The sequence below is a fragment of the Marmota monax genome, unplaced genomic scaffold (assembly GCF_021218885.2).
Source record: "Marmota monax isolate L192 unplaced genomic scaffold, Marmota_monax_Labrador192_F-V1.1 WCK01_AAM20220418_F8-fsc00001, whole genome shotgun sequence".
NCBI classification, from domain to species: domain Eukaryota; kingdom Metazoa; phylum Chordata; class Mammalia; order Rodentia; family Sciuridae; genus Marmota; species Marmota monax.
The window spans coordinates 45,292,965-45,311,021 of record NW_026693777.1 but is presented as its reverse complement, the minus strand read 5'-3'; the positions used below and the strand labels follow the sequence as shown (position 1 = coordinate 45,311,021).

Sequence of the window (18,057 nt, the reverse complement as noted above, 5' to 3'; positions counted from 1 at the left end):
TCTTAAGTCATCATCTCCTTGACATGAAAAGCCCTTCAGTGAGCTAAATACATAATTATATTAAGTGGAATTAAAAAAAAAACCCTAAGTGTCTTGTGGAGAATGCATTTTCTCAGTACACTGCAAACTTGGACAAGGAGAGGAAGATATCTTTCTTCTCCTCCCCTTTCCTTCCCAAACTGAGAGAAGCTACATAAAGCCAACCTGGAGCTGGTTACACTTAGGAACCATGCTCAAGCTATGAACAGGAAAGGCTTCCCTGGCCCTATTCTCTCCTGTGCATGGAAGGTAAGTGCTCATCACTGCCCCTGGGAGGTATATATAGAATGAATGAGAGGCTTCCTGGGAAGGCTCAGTGGTCTTGGTAGGAAAATATCAGGCCCCTCAGGAACCAATGAGATGCAAACAGTTTCCAGCAGAATCTAGGCCTGTTGCTTTCAGAGTTTTGACTATGACCTACATTTGGTTTATATCATGGTCAGTTACACAAAAAGTTGTCCTTGTTCTACCATGCTAAGAGAAATAAGCACGACTCTGAAAGTCAAAGGTCCAGTGTTTTCTCTTATGTGGAAAAGAGAGAGACAGAGAGAAGAGAAAAAAAAGGAATTAAAATAGGGAGATCTCACAAAAATAGAAGGGAAATATGTAGAGGAAGGGAATGGAGAAGAGAGGGAAGACAGGAGGGCATGAGGAAATACTGGAGGATGAAATACCAAATCATGCTGTACCCATGTATATACACAATGAATCCCACATTCATACATACACACATATATATACATATATACACACACACAATTATAATGCACTAATTAAAATAATAATAACAAAAGGGAGATCAGTAGAGTAGAACAAATAGGGGAGGGAGGAAGGGATGGAAAGGGAAGGTATGGGGAATGAGATTATGAGGTTATCAAATTATGTAATGTGCAAGTATGAATATGAATCCAACTTTTGTGTACCATGATATGTACCAATAAAAATAAAATTTAAAAAGTATCCTTGTTCTTCCTATGTGTGATGCATTGTGATATTTTCTAACCTATTTTTCTTAATAGTGATCACCTTTTTTTCCAAGTTTATTGCACAAACTACTAATGGGTTGGATCTGAAGTTTAAAAATTGCTGTTGAGAAACTGAAAGCCACCTGTCTTAGATCTTTTCCTGAATTTTCTGGTTTCAATGGCATATCCATTTAAGTGGCCAAATTACATCAAGAGGCTTAAAAACTTTGTATCATTTGGTTCAGTAATTCACCTTTGATGAATCTACCCCAAGGGAAGATTGTTCCCAGCAGGATGATCAAGAAACCTCAGTGAACATTCTGTTTTCAGCTAAACATTTGATAAACTTATGGGAAAGACAGAAATGTGAAAGCTGTGTTTGATTTTAGACTTCAACTAAAATTTTTAAATATCTAATTCAACTATTTTTACATAGAGAATTAAATATAGTCACAGCTAGTTGAACAATTATACCCAGAGTACTCCTAATAGCTCAGTGTCAACCTGGAGGACAGTTCTGAGGATACTCCATTGGCCTCCCAACTTAAGCCCTGGTGCTCAGAACCATCTTATTACCAATTAATTGGAGAAAGACAGTTTTGCCAATCCACAGATGGCCAAGTAAAATATTTGGGTGAAAAAAATCAGGATTCAAAAACTTCAGACAGGAGAGATGGAAAAACAGAACTAACCTTTGTGGAAGTTCAGAATGCAAAGGGTACAAAAACTAACTGGGAGCAAATGAGAGTTTTTCCTCTAGGATGCTATTTAGCCACATCCCTGGCCTTTTCCCACTAGATCCTAATAGCAGCCTCTCTCCAGTCATGACAACTGAAATGTCTCCAGACATTTCCAAATGCCCTGGGTGGGGGAGATTTCCTGTTGCGGTTCACTGGGATAATTTTTTTTAATATTTTATTTTTTAGTTGTAGATGGACACAATACCTTTATTTTGTTTACTTATTTTTATGTGGTGCTGAGGATCGAACCCAGTGCTTCATTCTTACGAGGCAAGTGCTCTACCACTAAGCTACAATCCCAGCCCTCACTAGGACAATTTGGTGTTCTACTAAGGGAAAGACTTAACAGGTTTTCATTGACAGTAAACACAGTATACATCTGCAAAAATAGCTAAGTGTGCAATCTGAGGCTTCTTAATACGTGGGTATTAATGACCTTCTCATTTCCATGAAGTTGAAATATGATTGCCTCCCCATTTTTCAGATAAGGACACTGATGTCTGGCAACATAAGTGGCTTGTTCAAGGTCTCACAGGAAACTTTCCAAGGTGGTAACCTGGGGCTGTGTCACTCCAGAGCCAGCATGCTACAAGACTTTCACTATCATACACTACATGTACTTCCTAGAAAGCAGTCAGTGCCCTCCTCAGAGACCTGGAACATGACTGAGAAGCAAGCAATAAGTTACAAATAACCCTAAGCCTGCCTCATGTCCTAAAATAGGAACATGCCTTGGAGTTGAGGCCCCAGCCTCCAGTCAGCTCAACTTCATTTCTACAAAATGTTAATATGTTTATTCTTATGTCAGCAGGATCATAAAGTAAATTTCAGTTATCTGGAATCATTTTGCCTTCTGGGTAGCCTAATCCTCCAGCACTGTGGCTCCGGGTCCAGGTGTGGAGGTTATCAGAATGGAAGTCCTCCTCATCACTGGCCAGGGCCTACTGAATTGCCCTCTGAGGCTGAGTCATGAAATTAGGAAGCAGGGAGGCAGAAGGGCTAAGAATGAACAGGAATATTACCTGTCAGAGTCAGGTTCTACAGAAATGACTGAGAAACTTTGGGGACACCTATACCCAGAGAGTCACAGCTGGGCATTTACCCATCCCTTCTTCTCCCCTAGTGGCGGCCCTGGAGCTCAGGTCTGTTGACCTGCAGAGCCCCAGGAACAACAAAGGGCACCACACACAGGAGATGGGCCTGAAGCGGCTCATTGTGCGCAGAGGTCAACTTTTCAACCTCCAGCTGAACTTCAACAGACCCTTCCAGCCCCAGACAGACTCCATCACCTTTGTGGCTGAGACCGGTGAGCTCGCCCTCCTAGGCTCTGTGCATTCCCTCAAAATGTGGACATCAGCAGAGTTGGTCTGCAGGATCTCTGCCTCTTCTTTCTGAGGAGCTCTCACCCCTCTTCTCCTGGGATACCCCAGGACCCTCATGCTCAGTACCCTGCTGTTAAGGAAAGATTTGGCCAGCTCAGCAAACTCTGAAGTTGTGGTCATAACACCCCAATTTTAAGTACATAGGCACTCACCCATGATCCCATCTATTCCCCATGAGAAACTTTCAGGTAGGTGCTATTATAATTTCCATTTTACAGATAAGGAGGAAAAAAAGTGAAACAAAGACACAGAGATCTAAAGTGGTTTACCCAAAGACTCTCAATGGCAGTAAAAGCATTAAACTAAAGGACTTAGCAAGTAATGGGAAAGGTGAGGATTCTTCCAGGCCACAGGAATCCTATACCACAAAGATTTAAAAAATAGGTAATATTCCTGATAGGTAATATTCCTGTTTTCTTATTTTATTTTTTAATTTGTTCTAATTAGTTATACATGACAGCAGAATGACTTCAATTCATTGTACACAAATGGAGCACACCATTTCATATCTCTGATTGTATACAATGTAAAATCACACCATTCATGATGACTTTCTCATTCCACCATCTTCCCTACCCCCATGCCCTCTTCCCTCCCCTCACTCCCCTCTGCCCAATCCAAAGTTCCTCCATTCTTCCCCTGCCCCTGCCCCCCATTATGGATCAGCATCCACATATCAAAGAAAGCATTTGGACTTTGGTTTTCTGCTTAGCATGATATTCTCCAGTTCCATCCATTTATTTGCAAATCCCATAATTTCATTCCTCTTTAAGGCTGAGTAATATTCCATTGTGTATATCTACCAGATTTCCTTTATCCATTCATCTGTTGAAGGGCATCTAGGTTGGTTCCATAGTTTAGCTATTGTGAGTTGACCTGCTAAAAACATTGCTGTGGCTGCATCATGTAGTATGCTGATTCTAAGTACTTTGTGTATAAACAAAGAAGTGGGATAACTGGGCCAAATGATGGTTCCATTCCAAGTTTTCTGAGGAATCTCCGTACTGCTTTCTATAATGGTTGCACCAATTTGCAGTCCCACCAGCAATGTATGAATATACCTTTCCCCCACATCCTTGCCAACATTTATTGTTGTCTGTATTCCTGATGATTGCCATTCTGACTGCAGTGAGATGAAATCTTAGAGTAGTTTTGATCTGCATTTCTTTAATTGCTAGAAATGTTGAACATTTTTTCATATATTTGTTGATTGTATCTCTTCTGAGAAGTGTTTGTTCAGTTCGTTATCCCATTGGATTGGATGATGATGATGATGATGATTTTGGTGTTAAGTTTTTTGAGTTCTTTATATATCCTGGAGATTAGTGCTCTATCTGATATGCATGTGTATACCACATAGATTTTTGAACCTCCCTTCGGGGTCATTTTCTCCTACATAGGACCTGAGCCCACGGAGCTGCTGGGAACACGAGCCTCGTTCTTACTTACACAGGCCCGGCAAGAGAAAGTCTGGAGTGCTTCTGACTTCACCATTGACTCCAACTCTCTCCAAGTCTCGCTTTTTACACCAGCCAATGCAGTCATTGGCCACTACACTCTGAAAATAGAGATCTCTCGGGACCAAGGTCAAAGTGTGACTTACCCACTGGGGAATTTCATCCTGCTTTTTAACCCATGGAGTGCAGGTAGGACTTGCTCAAAGGTTATAATGCTAACCTGATCCATGGAGAACTCTTGAGAAAGCTTAGAAGATAAATTGTAGTCTATATCAATGTAACATAGTATCATGTGCTCGAACTAAACATCACCTTTATCAAGAAATTTTAATGGCACCATGAAAATATTCATAGGATGACCTCAAACAAAATTAGTTCCGAAATTGGAAAATGATATGCTTGTAATCGTATTAAATACATGTCATAGAAAGAAAGTGGACGGAATATATTACAATGTAATGATGGGTGTCTCTGAATAGTGGGAATGAATGATTTTCATTGTCTTTTTTCTGTCCATCAATAGTTTTGAAAACCTTAATAAGCTTATAAATTTTACAATCTATATTTTTTAAAGTATAAATTACATTTCTGGCCTCTGGAGAAGCACATGCTAAACTTTTAAGGGGATCCAGTGTTAATATCTGTTGCCATCAATTCACTGACTACTCCTCCGATTTTCAGAAAGCTACTGTCATTACTGGTTTTTAATTGTATTGCTCTGTTTTTTGGTTTGGGGTTTTGTTCTCTCTGCGACTCTTTACTGCTCAGAGGACGACGTGTACCTGCCAAGTGAAATACTGCTGCAGGAGTATATCATGAAGGATTATGGCTTTGTTTACAAGGGTCGTGAAAGTTTCGTCACCTCCTGGCCCTGGAACTACGGGCAGGTAATAGGATCCCCTGGGGTGGGTTCCTAAGGCTGGTCACTACAACTCTGTTAGTTCATGAAGGACAGCAACAAAGGGTACAGTATGAGCTGCTGGGTCAATTTCCCTTCCAGTGAGAGGGACAAGGAAGAAGGGGGAGGGAGATACCCTTCCTTTTTCACCTTTTATGTTCTTATGGAAAGCTAAAACATATTCAGAGTAGACAGGTGAGTATAATAAATGTCCATGTACCTATCTCTCACTTTCCACTAGTGACCAATTTATGGTTTGACAAATGATAGCTCATGGGTCAGTTGTGGCCTACAGCCTGTTTTGTATGGCCCACAAATAAAGAATGTTTTTCACATTTGAAAGTTGTTGAAAAGAATTTCACAAGAACCATTGAAAATTATACAAAGTTCAAATGTTGGTGTCTATCAATAACATTTTATTGGAACACAGCCATGCTTGTTTATTTGGAGAATGGGGATGCTTTTGTGCTCAATGGCAGAACTGAGTTATTGAAACAGAGGCCATGACCTGCTAAGGCTGAAATGCTTAATACCTGCCCTTGCCTAGAAAGACACGCCCATCTCTGGTCTTTACTCCTTTAATCCTTTTTTCACCATGAATTTTTTTTTAAGCAAATTGCAAAACCTTATCATTCATCCAGTATACTTCAGAATATGTCTCCAAAAAATGATTCCTTTTGAAAAATCCACAATAATCAAAAAGAGGAATAGTAATTCTTCAATAACATCAAATATTCAGTCCTGTACAGAGGGCTCTTGGGCTTGAACAACTTCTATTCCTATCACCAACCGCGGTGCGTATAGTTTCTTTCTTTCTTACCTCAGTCCTGTGCACAGACCACAGGGGGAAGAGCTGGGTAAGCTCTGGGAGCCTTGCTGAAGGAAATCCATTCTCCAAGTATGGCAACTTGTGGAAAATTTGAAACTGAGATGATACCAGTGTACTAGACACATGCCACAAACACACATTGCAAACCTATGTCAGAAGTTTACACTGGACTTTCCAGTGTTCACAGAGTCAGCTCTGAGCTCCTCTACCTGGTTTCAAAACCTGTCACAATCTTTCCCCTCACCCCCTGTTGGCCCTATCCCTACGGATCCATCTGATCCTTTTTTGGTCTCACAAGTCCACCAGATAAGGGACTACCTAAGTCCTTGGGACCTACCATGCTCAAAGACCTCAGGTAGATGTTCCTCACTCTCCTCACTTTCTGTCTACCCCATCCATCCAAGCCTACTAGTTCAAAGCCTTCTCTGCTCTCTTCAGTCAAAAGGGTCTCTGACTCTCTGCATTCTCTGCATTTTCTATCAGAGCCACCTAGTTTACTTTTTCACAATTCCAAATTTAATACATTCCCAATTTGGTTTATAAGCTCATGGAAGGCAGGACCTTGTCTTATCTTTAGCCCCTACATCCCCACCACATAACACCCTCCCTAAAAGTCTGCCAGGGACTCAAAGTTTCAGAATTCTAGACATTTTTGCTCTTCTCTCTTTTCTCTCTTGAAATGGCTTGGAAGTTTGAAGAAGACATCATAGATATCTGTTTTGAGATCCTGAACAAGAGCCTGTACTTCTTAAAGAACCCATCCAAAGACTATTCCCAGCGGAATGATGTGGTGTATGTGTGCAGGGTGGTAAGCGCCATGGTAAGGATAGAGGCTTCCTGCCCCTGTCTGAGGATAGTCTGAGTTTCCCCTGGCCCTATGGAAACCCACTTGTCTGTGCTTTGCAGATCAACAGCAATGATGACAGCGGCGTGCTGCAAGGGAACTGGGGAGAGGATTACTCCAAGGGCGTCAGCCCCCTGGAGTGGAACGGCAGTGTGGCCATCCTGCGGCAGTGGTCAGCCAGGGGTGGGCAGCCTGTGAAGTATGGACAGTGCTGGGTCTTTGCCTCTGTTATGTGCACTGGTGAGTGAAGAATCACTCAATCTTCACCATGTCCCTTTGAGACTGGGCTCATAAAGTTTCAGTAGCTTGCTCATGGCCCCACAGCCATGGAGTTGTAGGCATGCATGCTCTTAACCAATGTGCTACGCAGTCTTGGAGGGTCAGCTTGTTGCAGTCACTCCATGGTCTCCTTGATGGCATAGTGAGATTGTTAACATAGCCACCTGGATAAAGCAGCTTGTAGTCTCAAAGCAGAGGTAAAATGGCTTCTTTCTGCCATCCATTTGGCTTCTTAGCTCAAAGTGAGCCTGGAGTCAAGGAACAAGGTCAGAGAGCTGGGGTGCAAGCAGATGGTCTGGGATAGCTACCTCATGGAGGCTTCTGTCTCATGAGGAATGGCAACTAGAGATGTATTACCTTGCTAGTTATATTTAAGGAGCATTGAGACTTCTATGCATTATCAGTTATTTACAATTCAGGGCAAAGTCATTGGCCAGATTATTTGTGAATTCGAGAGAGAGACAGAGGTCTGCCTGTCTCCCCCATGTAAGGCCAGCAGACCTTCCACATGGCTTCCGTGGTGCCCAGGATACATTTGCTCAACTAACAGGTTGACTCTATGTTGGAGAAGGCAGGAGCACAGGACAGAAAGTACAGAGACAAGGGCCAAAGCTCTAGGCTTTTCTGAGAGGGTCAGCATAGACCGGCAGTTACATTCAGGTGCTCCAAAGAGAGAAGAGGTTTAAATCTGAGTGTCCAATCAAGTGGCCTCCCTTGCCTATTTGTGAAATGGGGCTGAGACTCTGCCAGAACTTAGTATTCTTAGTTTTGCCTTGGCCTGGGAAGTCTGCCACAGTGGCCAGGCAGGTATTATGGAGATAGGCTCAGGTCTTCAGACTCTGGGGTCAGAAGGAGAAGGACTAGGTCCACAACCTGGCTCCATTTCCAAGCCCAGTCCCCTCACAGGCCTGTTCTGAGGCCACTGAGTGGGAATAGCTGCTCTTGCCAAGCTGCCTCTGGCCATTTACAGCCCAGGCCTCACAGGAACTGTGCTAGGATTGGATAGGTGACTATAGACTTCTTGACGGCTCTTCAGCGAATCAAAACAAAAGGATTGATCTCTTTCAGCAGTCCTCTTACACTTCAAAGCATTGTGCACTTCCCAGCAGTGTCAGTTGGCACCGGCTGCTCCTCCTGAGAAGGAGACAGGCGGGATGGGACCAAAGTGTTAAACAAGGTTACAAAGTCACGCCTGGCTGTTGGCTTGATTTCATCTGACTCTGGGCAGGTTGAGTGTGTGTGTGTGTGTGTGTTCTAGATTTGTGGCATCTTAATTCAGCTTTAAAAAGCCTTTGTAGTACTATCCTAAGAAGCCACAAGAGGGCGCCGCTGCCTTATCAAAGATGGTCACTGCCTCCAGATGGTTTTTCCTTGTCTCTGATGGCATCTTCTATTGTATCTCTAAAAGTCTACCATATCCTTCCATCCATTCTCTAATGTCCTACTTCTCTCCCCCAACTCTTGTCTTCAAGTAAAATTACAGATCCCAATTTTTTTATACCTTTATTTTATTTGTTTTTTTAAATTTTTATGTGGTGCCAGGGATCAAACCCAGCACCTCAAGCATGCTAGGCAACTGCTCTACCCTGAGCCACAACCCTCGCCCCACAGATCCAGAATTTAATTTAATTTTTAAAATTTCTTTGTACTGGCGATTGAATCCAGGGGTGCTATGCCATTGAGCTACATATCTAGTCCTTTTTATTTTGAAACAGGTTCTCACTAAGGTTGGCCTTGAACTTCTGAGCTTCCTGACTTCAGAGTTGCTGGAATTATAGGCACTGTGCCCAGTTAGACCCAGAAGTTTATAACTGAAAATCATCTAGTCCAACTCCATTTTGTTACATGCAAGAAAACTAACCCAGAGAAGTTAAGCCACTTAATTAAGGTCACTCAGCTTCTCTTTGGAAACTGGCCACAGATTTAAATTTCTTTCTAATTAGATGTTTTAGGTTTTCTGTTTTTAACTTGGACAGTTGCTGTGTAGAAAACGCCCTAAATGATAAATTGATCCATTAATTACTGTTTTAAGTGACCATCAAATTATTTCTTTCTCTTGTGTGATGGACACCATTGATGGGGCAGGTACATAGCAGGGTTCTGGGCCTGGGTATGGTGCTCTGGGAATAAAGGAGTTATTACAGGTGTGGACCTACAAGAATATTGACTCTTTTTTCTCACCAGCTTGAAAGTTAGAAGTTATGCAAAATTATGCAAAACAGTAATTCTGCTTGACTTGCGCTTAGCAATTCTTTCTTCTTTTTCTTCTCATTAGTAATGAGATGCTTAGGTGTTCCAACTCGTGTGGTTTCTAATTTCCACTCTGCACACAACATGGATGGGAACTTGACGATTGATACCTACTATGACCAAAATGCAGAGATGCTGCCATCTGAGAAACAAGACAAAATATGGTGAGGGGAACTGTCTGGAACAGATCTTTGCTGTGCCCCAGACAGGGAGGAATAAATACTTCAATGTGAATTGTCTCTGACCCAAGAAGCAGTGACATATTATGGAGAATTATGTCTGTGAATGAATAACCTGAATCTAATCATGAGGAAAGATCAGACAAGCCCAAAATGGGAGCCATTCTGGTAAAATAAACAAATACTGTTCTCAGAATGTCAATGTAATAAAAGAAGAAAAGGCTGAGGAACTGTTCTAAGATCAAAGGAGACTAAAGGTGCTGGACCACTAAATGCAATGTGATCCTAAACTAAATTTTATACTGGCTGGGAAAGGATGCTATAAAGGACGTTATTAGGTCCACTGACAAAATTGGAATATAGACAATAAATTTGATAAAAGTATTATGACCTGTCCCCTTCGGGGGTCCCCCAGGTACCAAGCACTTTTGAGCCCATTAATTCATGTGATCCACCTTCTGAAGAGGTGCTAAGTTTGGTTAACTGCACAGGGTTATGTAAGAGAAGATCGCTATATTTAGTAAATACATACTGAAGTATGAATGTACATATCTGTATCAATATTGAAAGAAAGTAAATAAAGAAAATGTTGATAATAGATGAATTGGGTATATAGGTGTTCTTTGTACTTTTTTTTTGCAACTTTAAGGTTGAAATTACTTTCTAATCAAAAGAAAAAAAAAGAAAAGAAACAATGATAGGAAGCACTCTGCCTAGTATTGGGTACCTGGTAGATCCTTAGGAAATTAAGTCCAGTCTGTTTTCTCCCTTCTATAGGAACTTTCATGTCTGGAATGAGTGCTGGATGATCCGAAAAGATCTCCCACCAGGATACAATGGGTGGCAAGTTCTGGACCCCACTCCCCAGCAAACCAGCAGCGGTGCGTGAGGTGGCAGGATCCCAGGAGGACAACAAGGGTGACTGACCATGAGAACAGGAGGCCAGAGAGGAGCCATGTGTTCTCACTTTACCCCCTCCCCAGAGTCATAGCTGAGACAGCTTTGGATTGGGTCTAACCTTATGACTGACAGAGGGATCACCCAGATAGTCACTGGGCTGCTCTGTTCTTTCCTCACCGGTGACATGGGGAAGATGGTAATGGCAAAGGCCTCTTCAGAAGGTGGATCACATGAATTAATGGGCTCAAAAGTGCTTGGTACCTGGGGACCCCCCAAGGGGACAGGTCATCAGTGTCAACTGCCCACCCTTTTCCCCACTTCCCGTGGCCATGACTAATTGCATTGGTCCAGGTGTCAGAGTCATATCCCACAATTTCTGTTGCCTCCACAGGGCTGTTCTGCTGTGGCCCTGCCTCTGTGAGGGCCATTAAGGAAGGGGAGGTCCACCTGGCGTATGACACCCCTTTTGTGTATGCCGAGGTGAATGCCGATGAAGTTATTTGGCTCCTCAGGGACGGCGAGGCCCAGGAAATCCTGGCCCACAACACCAGTTCCATCGGGAAGGAGATTAGCACCAAGATGGTAGGGTCAGACCAGCACCAAGACATCACTGGCTCCTACAAGTATCCAGAAGGTGCTTGGGCAGGGGATGAGAGGAGGGGACGGGTGAAAACACCTTTCTACTGCTCCCCAACTTAGATGGCTTCAGGTTTAAACCATCACCATGTATTCACTTCCTCCTCCTAGGGGACTATCCCGGACCCTGGGCATGTGACCCTCAGGTATGGGTGTCAGATTTAGCAAATAAAAATACGGGGTGCCCAGTTAAATTTTTATTCCAGATAAATTCAGATAAACAAAAGAAATTCAGTATAAGTAGATACCCAATGGTATATATGACATATTAAAAAGTATTTACTATCTGAAATGCAAATTTAACTGGGTGTGATTTTTAGTATGTTTCAAACATTGCATGCAAATATTAAAAATTATTTGTTGTTCATCAACAAGTTCAATTTAAATTAGATATCCTATATTTTATTTGGTAACTCTTCTCAGTGTTATACCATCATCTTTCTGTGTCCCTGGCAGTAGCGGTAGCAGTAGTGGGGAAGATGGACACTCAGAAGGAAAGGGCTTCAGGGCCTGTGGGAGGGAGTGGACATCCCCATAAAGAGAGCTGGGGTGGAGTCAGGTCACCTGAGAACTAAAGAAGGCTCTGCCATGCTCTAGCCACGAAAGCTGAACAGTATTACCATCCCTGTGCCTCCACTTCCTCATCTGTAAAATGGGATAACAGTACCTCAGAGGGTTAAATGAAGAATTCACAGAATGCACAGGGAACAGACCTTTGGCACACAGTAACTGCTCTAGAGGAGTCCACAGTATGGGAATATTTTGGGTCCAGCCTTAATGTTGAGTAGCCACCAAGGGCAAGGGTTGAAGCTTACTTTATTTATTTATTTGGTACCAGGGATTGATCTCAGGGACACTCAACCACTGAGCCACACCCCAGCCCATTTTTGTATTTTATTTAGAGACAGCGTCTCACTGAGTTGCTTAGCGCCGCACTTTTCTGAGGCTGGTTTTGGACTCACCATCCTCCTGCCTCAGCCTCCTGCACTGCTGGGATTACAGACATGTGCCACTATGTTGGACTATTTATTTATTTATTTTTTAATGTTCCTTTTTACTTATTTTTAAAATTTATTGGTTCTTTTTAGTTATACATTGACAGTTGAGTCCATTTTGATGTAATTATACAAGCAAGGAACATATCTTATTCTAATCAGGACCCCAGTATCTCTCCTTTTCCTTGCTTTCCCCATCCCAGATTGCCCTCCTTCTGTCAATCTTTCTGCCATTTGCCCATAGTTATTTTTATTTTAAATTAATTTCTTGTGGATGTGCACAATGGTGAGATTCACTGTGGTGTATGTATGTACATACAAAAGTTATGTCAGATCCATTCTCCTGTCTTTCCTTTTCCTATTCCCCCTCCCTCTCTTCTTTGCCCTTTGTCTAATCCACTGAACTTCTATCCTTCCCCCGTATTGTGGGTTAGCATCCACATATCAGAGAAAACATTTGACCTTTGGTTTTTTTGAGATGGGATTATTTCACTTTGCATGATAGTCTCCAGATCCATTTATTTAGCTGCAAATGTCACAAGGTCATTCTTTATGGCTGAGTAATACTCCATTTTGTGTGTGTGTGTGTGTGTGTGTATAAAACACATTTTTTAAATCCATTAATCTGTTGAAGGGCACCTAGGTTGGCCCCATAGTTTAGCTATTGTGAATTGTATGAAGCTGTATTTAAAAGGCTTAATGTATGTCTTCTGAAAGATCCTGGTCGGGGGAGAAGCCTCTGGCCTTGATGATGATGATGGTGTTGTTGGTGGCAATATTGATGACAAAGAGTAGTGCTGAGTACTTACATTCAACAACTCACTTAACCCAATATATATATTCATCTGTATGAAGAAAGCAGGTACAGATGACAGAATTGAGCCTCAGGAGGAGAGCTGGGAGTTGAGTTGCTAGTTTCCCCAGGAAGGTCATTGGTTCTTTCCACCCCTCCTCATGGATGTCTTTGCTGTGTCTCTTTCTGCCAGGATCCCCTGAGGAGCGGTCTGTATTCATGAAGGCTTCCCGGAAAATGCTGGGACCAAAGGGAGCTTCATCACTCCTCCTGGATCTCCTGGGGTCCAGGGTCTTTGAGGATCAACCAGTGCAGCTGCAGCTTCACCTGGCCAGGATGCCAGTGTGGGGCCAAGATGTGCCGCTTATGCTGCATGCCTGGAGGGTACCAGAGAGAGCCCACCCCAGGGGTCCCATCAGACTGGTGGTGCGCTTCTGTGCACAGCCCCTGCTGCATGGGGGTGGCACTCGGAAGCCCCTTTGGAGGCAGATGGTGCACTTGAGCCTGGACGTTGGGAAGGGTGAGTGTTGGGAAGGGTGAGTATGAGGCAGGCCTGAGAAGGCACCTATAGGGAGGGGAGCTTTGGGTCCATGAACAAGATTGGGCTGTTCCAGTCAGATCACAGAGAATCCCTGCCCCCACCCCACCAACACACACACACATGCGTGCGCACACACACACACACACACACACACACACGCTGCACAGTGAGGCTGCCGTCATTGGTAGGAAGTCGAATGCCAGCTGTTATACTTCTGATGCCATCCCACCAGGAGATACATAGCAGTGAGCTCTGGGGACAGTCTCAGGGTAAGCATGTTCTCTCTCGTTCTCTTTCTCTTCCTCCCCACTCTCTCCCACCCTGTTTCAAATCTCTTACCCATTCCTAGTCTCAGAATGTTGTTGTGTGTGTGTGTTTCTTTTCTTTTTTTAAATATATATTTTTTTATAGTTGTAGATGGACAGAATGCCTCTATTTTATTTATTTTTATGTGGTGCTGAGGATCAAACCCGGGGCTCACACACGCTGGGCAAGAGCTCTGCTTCTGAGCTCCAGCTCCAGCTCCAGCTCCAGCTCCGTGTTTTTTTTCTTTTTTTTCTTCTTCTTCTTCTTCTTCTTTTATCTGTACTCAAGAGATACAATGGCCACTCCTCCTGCCCTACAACAACTACAGAAATAAGCTGACTGATGAAAAGTTGATCCGTGTGTCTGGCATTGCTGAAGTTGAAGAGACAAGGCGGTCCATGCTGGTCATAAAAGATCTCTCTCTGGAGCCTCCCCTCTTATCTATTGAGGTGAGATCTCTGGACAGAGATGGGGGCCCAGTGGGTCTCTGACTCACAGACACAGGGGCTGAGGGTTCAGTAGCAAACAAAACACTGTGCCAGCCTCAGACACCAACACGGTATGGTGTTGTCTCTTATGCTCTGTATAGAGTACAGGGCAAGACCTGGAAACATCTCAGAGAGGGGACGGTTTGCGTAGGCTGCACAAGAAGGTGCTGTCTGGAGAAATGAGATGAACATGAAGTCATTTTAAATAAGGAAATTGCTTTCCAAAGGCAAAGAAACAAGACAGGCAGTGACTAGGAGATGCAGTTGAGCAGGCAGATCTGAGACCATAAGGTGAAATTCAAAAGGTGACGCTAATAAGGGTGATAAGAAAAATGAGAAGTGAGCCTCAGATTTCAGGTTTGGGAGCAACCTGGGCAAGATCCTGATATGGCTCTTGCATTCGGAAGGAATGAAGGGGAAGTGGAGGAAGGCAGGGGTTTTCCTCATTTCCTGTTATGAGTATTTTCCTTCCCTGGAGGCTCCTTACCCCACTATCCCTCCCACTCCCAAAGACTTTTCCACTGTCTCGTCCAAACCTGGCTCTATACCTGGTGGCTTTGTCAACATCAGGACCCACCCCACCCAGAAAGATATTTGGGAGGCTCTAGATCTGATCATAAATCTGCTGGCCCACTCCATGGTTTTCACCTGGGCCCACAGTCAGGTAGTTGGCCAAGTAATACTGGGCAGCCTCGGTGGTGGGGCAAGTCGTAGGCCCACGTGCAGACACAAGCCTAGTGCTGAGATGGGGCCCCTGCTTGCTACCTGGAGGACAGCTTTGGTTGCAACAGGGCCCTGAAGCAACATAGCAGAATGGCAGGTGGGCTGTGAATTGGTCCCCATCAGTAGGTGACCTAGGAATGATTTGTGTGACTGCTGGATTCTAAAGTTATTTTAACCTATTTTACTTGGACATCCTCATTAGGGACTTGGTTCTTTATTTGAATTCCAGATAAGTCTGGGTGTGTTATTCCTTCTTCTTGATTCTCTGGCCAAGCCTGAACATGCCGCTACTGTGATTGGGGTGATCAGAGCTCATGACTCCTTTACTGATATCCATCATGTAGCTGGCACAATCATAGGCACAGGGGTTCTAGAAATGAGTAGGACAGAATCCCTGCCTCCCACTCACAGGCCAAGGCTTGTCAACCCATGACACCAACCTCAAGAGTGAAGCTCTGAACACACCTAGAAAAACTCAAGAGTGTGTTCTGATGATGTATATGGAGGTACCCAGCACAGGGGATAGAACTTGGTCTGGGGTCTGGGCCTGCTGTGTCAGGTCCATGGGCTTCATTGTTTCTTCCCTGATGGAGCAAAAGGGTGGAATGATGTCACTGATAGCACATGGGTGGCACATGACACTCCTTCTTTATCTTGTAACTGGGTCAGACACTACTAATCCACTATGATTGTTTTGGATTTATCCTTGGGATACTGTTTAACGCAGAATTGCTGTTAGCTACCACTAACTCTTTGCAGCTGGCACTTCAGTTGAAATCTAGTAGGTATCTTGAACTAGATGGAGGAGAGGGAAAGAGGTTTTAACTTTGTTCCTATTCCTGATTGGTGGTAGCTTCCTGAGGTATCTTGACCTTCTAAAAGAGGCCAGTGTGTTAATCTCAAACATCCTCAGCTCTTAGTTTTCTCTCCCAACTGCATCACTGAAGCTCTGAATAGCAGTCCCTGGTGGTCACGAGCAGGATGGGGGAGGAAGGTCATTAAATAGAGTACAGAGATGAGGCTAGCTGCCCAGGATACCTGTGCTCCTCTCTACACAGGTCTCTGAGAGGGCTGAAGTGGGCAATATCCTGAGAGTCCACATCACCCTCACCAATACCCTAATGGTGGCCCTGAATAACTGCATCATGGTGCTGGAGGGAAGTGGCCTCATCAACGGGCAGATAGTAAAAGAGTAAGTAAAGCCATCCATCCACCTCTTGAGCTGATCTCTGAGAAGCAGTGCCTCATGGGAATCATAGGACTCTCCTCAGTCTCTGGATGGTGCCTCTTTTCTCCCATTATCCCACCTTCCTCAGGAAAGGTGGAGCTTGGTGGTGCTGGAGAGCGGGAGGGGTCCTGATCACCCACCCAACCAGTCACAGTTCCCAGCTCTCCTTGACTTTCAGCCTTGGGACTCTGATGGCTGGACACACCATCCGAATTCAAGTGGACTTCCACCCTATCAAGACTGGACCCCGCCAGCTGCAAGTCCTCATCAGCAGCAAGGAGGTCAAGGAGATCAAGGGCTACAAGGACATCTTTGTTGCTGCAGCTACAGCATCCTGAGCCCTACCTTGCCCTCTCATAGCTCTCACCAGTCCCCCGACCCCCTGTAGCTCCATCTTGTTCCTTTCTACTCCTGATTGCATTCTCTTGGCTCCACCCCTGTCCTGGTGTTCCCACCCTGGGAACAAACAATAAAGATGTCTTTAGTTGTCTTCTCCTATGCTAACAAGCCACTTATTGCTACTAGCCTGGCTGCCAGCTGTGTGGCTAGATCCTCCCTTTTCCCTCTTAAGGACCTCAACCACACGATATGTCCGCCATGATTCCCTCTACAGCTTCCTCTCTGGAATTAAGGATTCCCCCAGAGGTAGGTCTGGTGAGGGTGTCCTGGATGGGCTGAGAGGACAGAAAATGCAGTGCCAACTGCCAGAAGCTGCACAGCAGGATTTTCTGCTGCTGACCTGAGAGCATCCAGCATGGCAGGGCTTTTCATCAAACATTCACCCCACAAACCCCATTACCCAAATGCCCCCAGGAGGCCTCTTCATAGGGGGCTGCTCCCAGGCAGCAGGCCCTACTTTTCCTAACCTGGTCCTTCCCCTCTTGCTTCCTCCTCATCTATCATCCTCTCCTTGTTTCCCTAGCCCTCCTCAGTCTCATTTCCTTTCTCTCTTTTTCGTACTCTGGTACTCTTTTCCCCTGTGGTTATCAGAATCATTCATATAATTCTTGATAATTTGGGAAGGACAGAGAAGTGGAAGAAAATGAAAGAAAAACCATCAGTAGCTTCCCCATCTCAGAGGAAATCTTTTCTAACATTTTATATCATTTTGGTCCTTCCCCCCACCACCACCGCTTTCATTGAGTTTTTTTAAAAGCTATCATTACTCCATTTGCAAGGCTCTTGGTTCAATCTCCAGACTCATGAGGAAAAATAAATAAATCACCATTACAAATCTACATCTCCCTCACAGATAATTTGGAAAATCCCAAAATACAGAAAAGTGGAACATCTTCCTGTGGGCTCTTGTCCACTCCTCATCTGCTCTGCAGTTCTGCAGATTCATCTGGCTCCTCACCCTCCTCCTCCACCTCCTCTCTGTTTTGCTTGCTTGCCCCCAGTCCTCTTCCTCCCTTCTGTTTTTTCTCATAGTGGCCACCTAGGCCTGCACCTCCCCAGCCCTCCCCATACTGGGCTGCTTGGTCCAGGAAGTATAGAAGCTTGCACACCCTACTCCACCCTGTATCAGTGTGCCTGTCCCTTTTAAGTGTCTTCAACATTTCTGTGGGCTCTGTCACTATCTCAT

At 44.1% G+C, this 18,057-nt stretch overlaps 1 protein-coding gene across 1 annotated transcript; it reads left to right on the top strand.

Annotated features, from left to right (window-relative positions):
• The first annotated feature begins 281 nt into the window (after nt 1-281).
• Tgm7 (transglutaminase 7) lies at nt 282-16,810 on the top strand. Its single transcript, XM_046460730.1, has 13 exons — nt 282-288; nt 2,868-3,050; nt 4,527-4,772; nt 5,352-5,470; nt 7,002-7,130; nt 7,217-7,394; nt 9,709-9,847; nt 10,640-10,743; nt 11,154-11,396; nt 13,380-13,706; nt 14,322-14,482; nt 16,303-16,436; nt 16,651-16,810. The coding sequence occupies exons 1-13, from the start codon at nt 282-284 to the stop codon at nt 16,808-16,810; spliced, it is 2,130 nt and encodes a 709-aa protein (XP_046316686.1).
• Nucleotides 16,811-18,057: the final 1,247 nt, after the last annotated feature.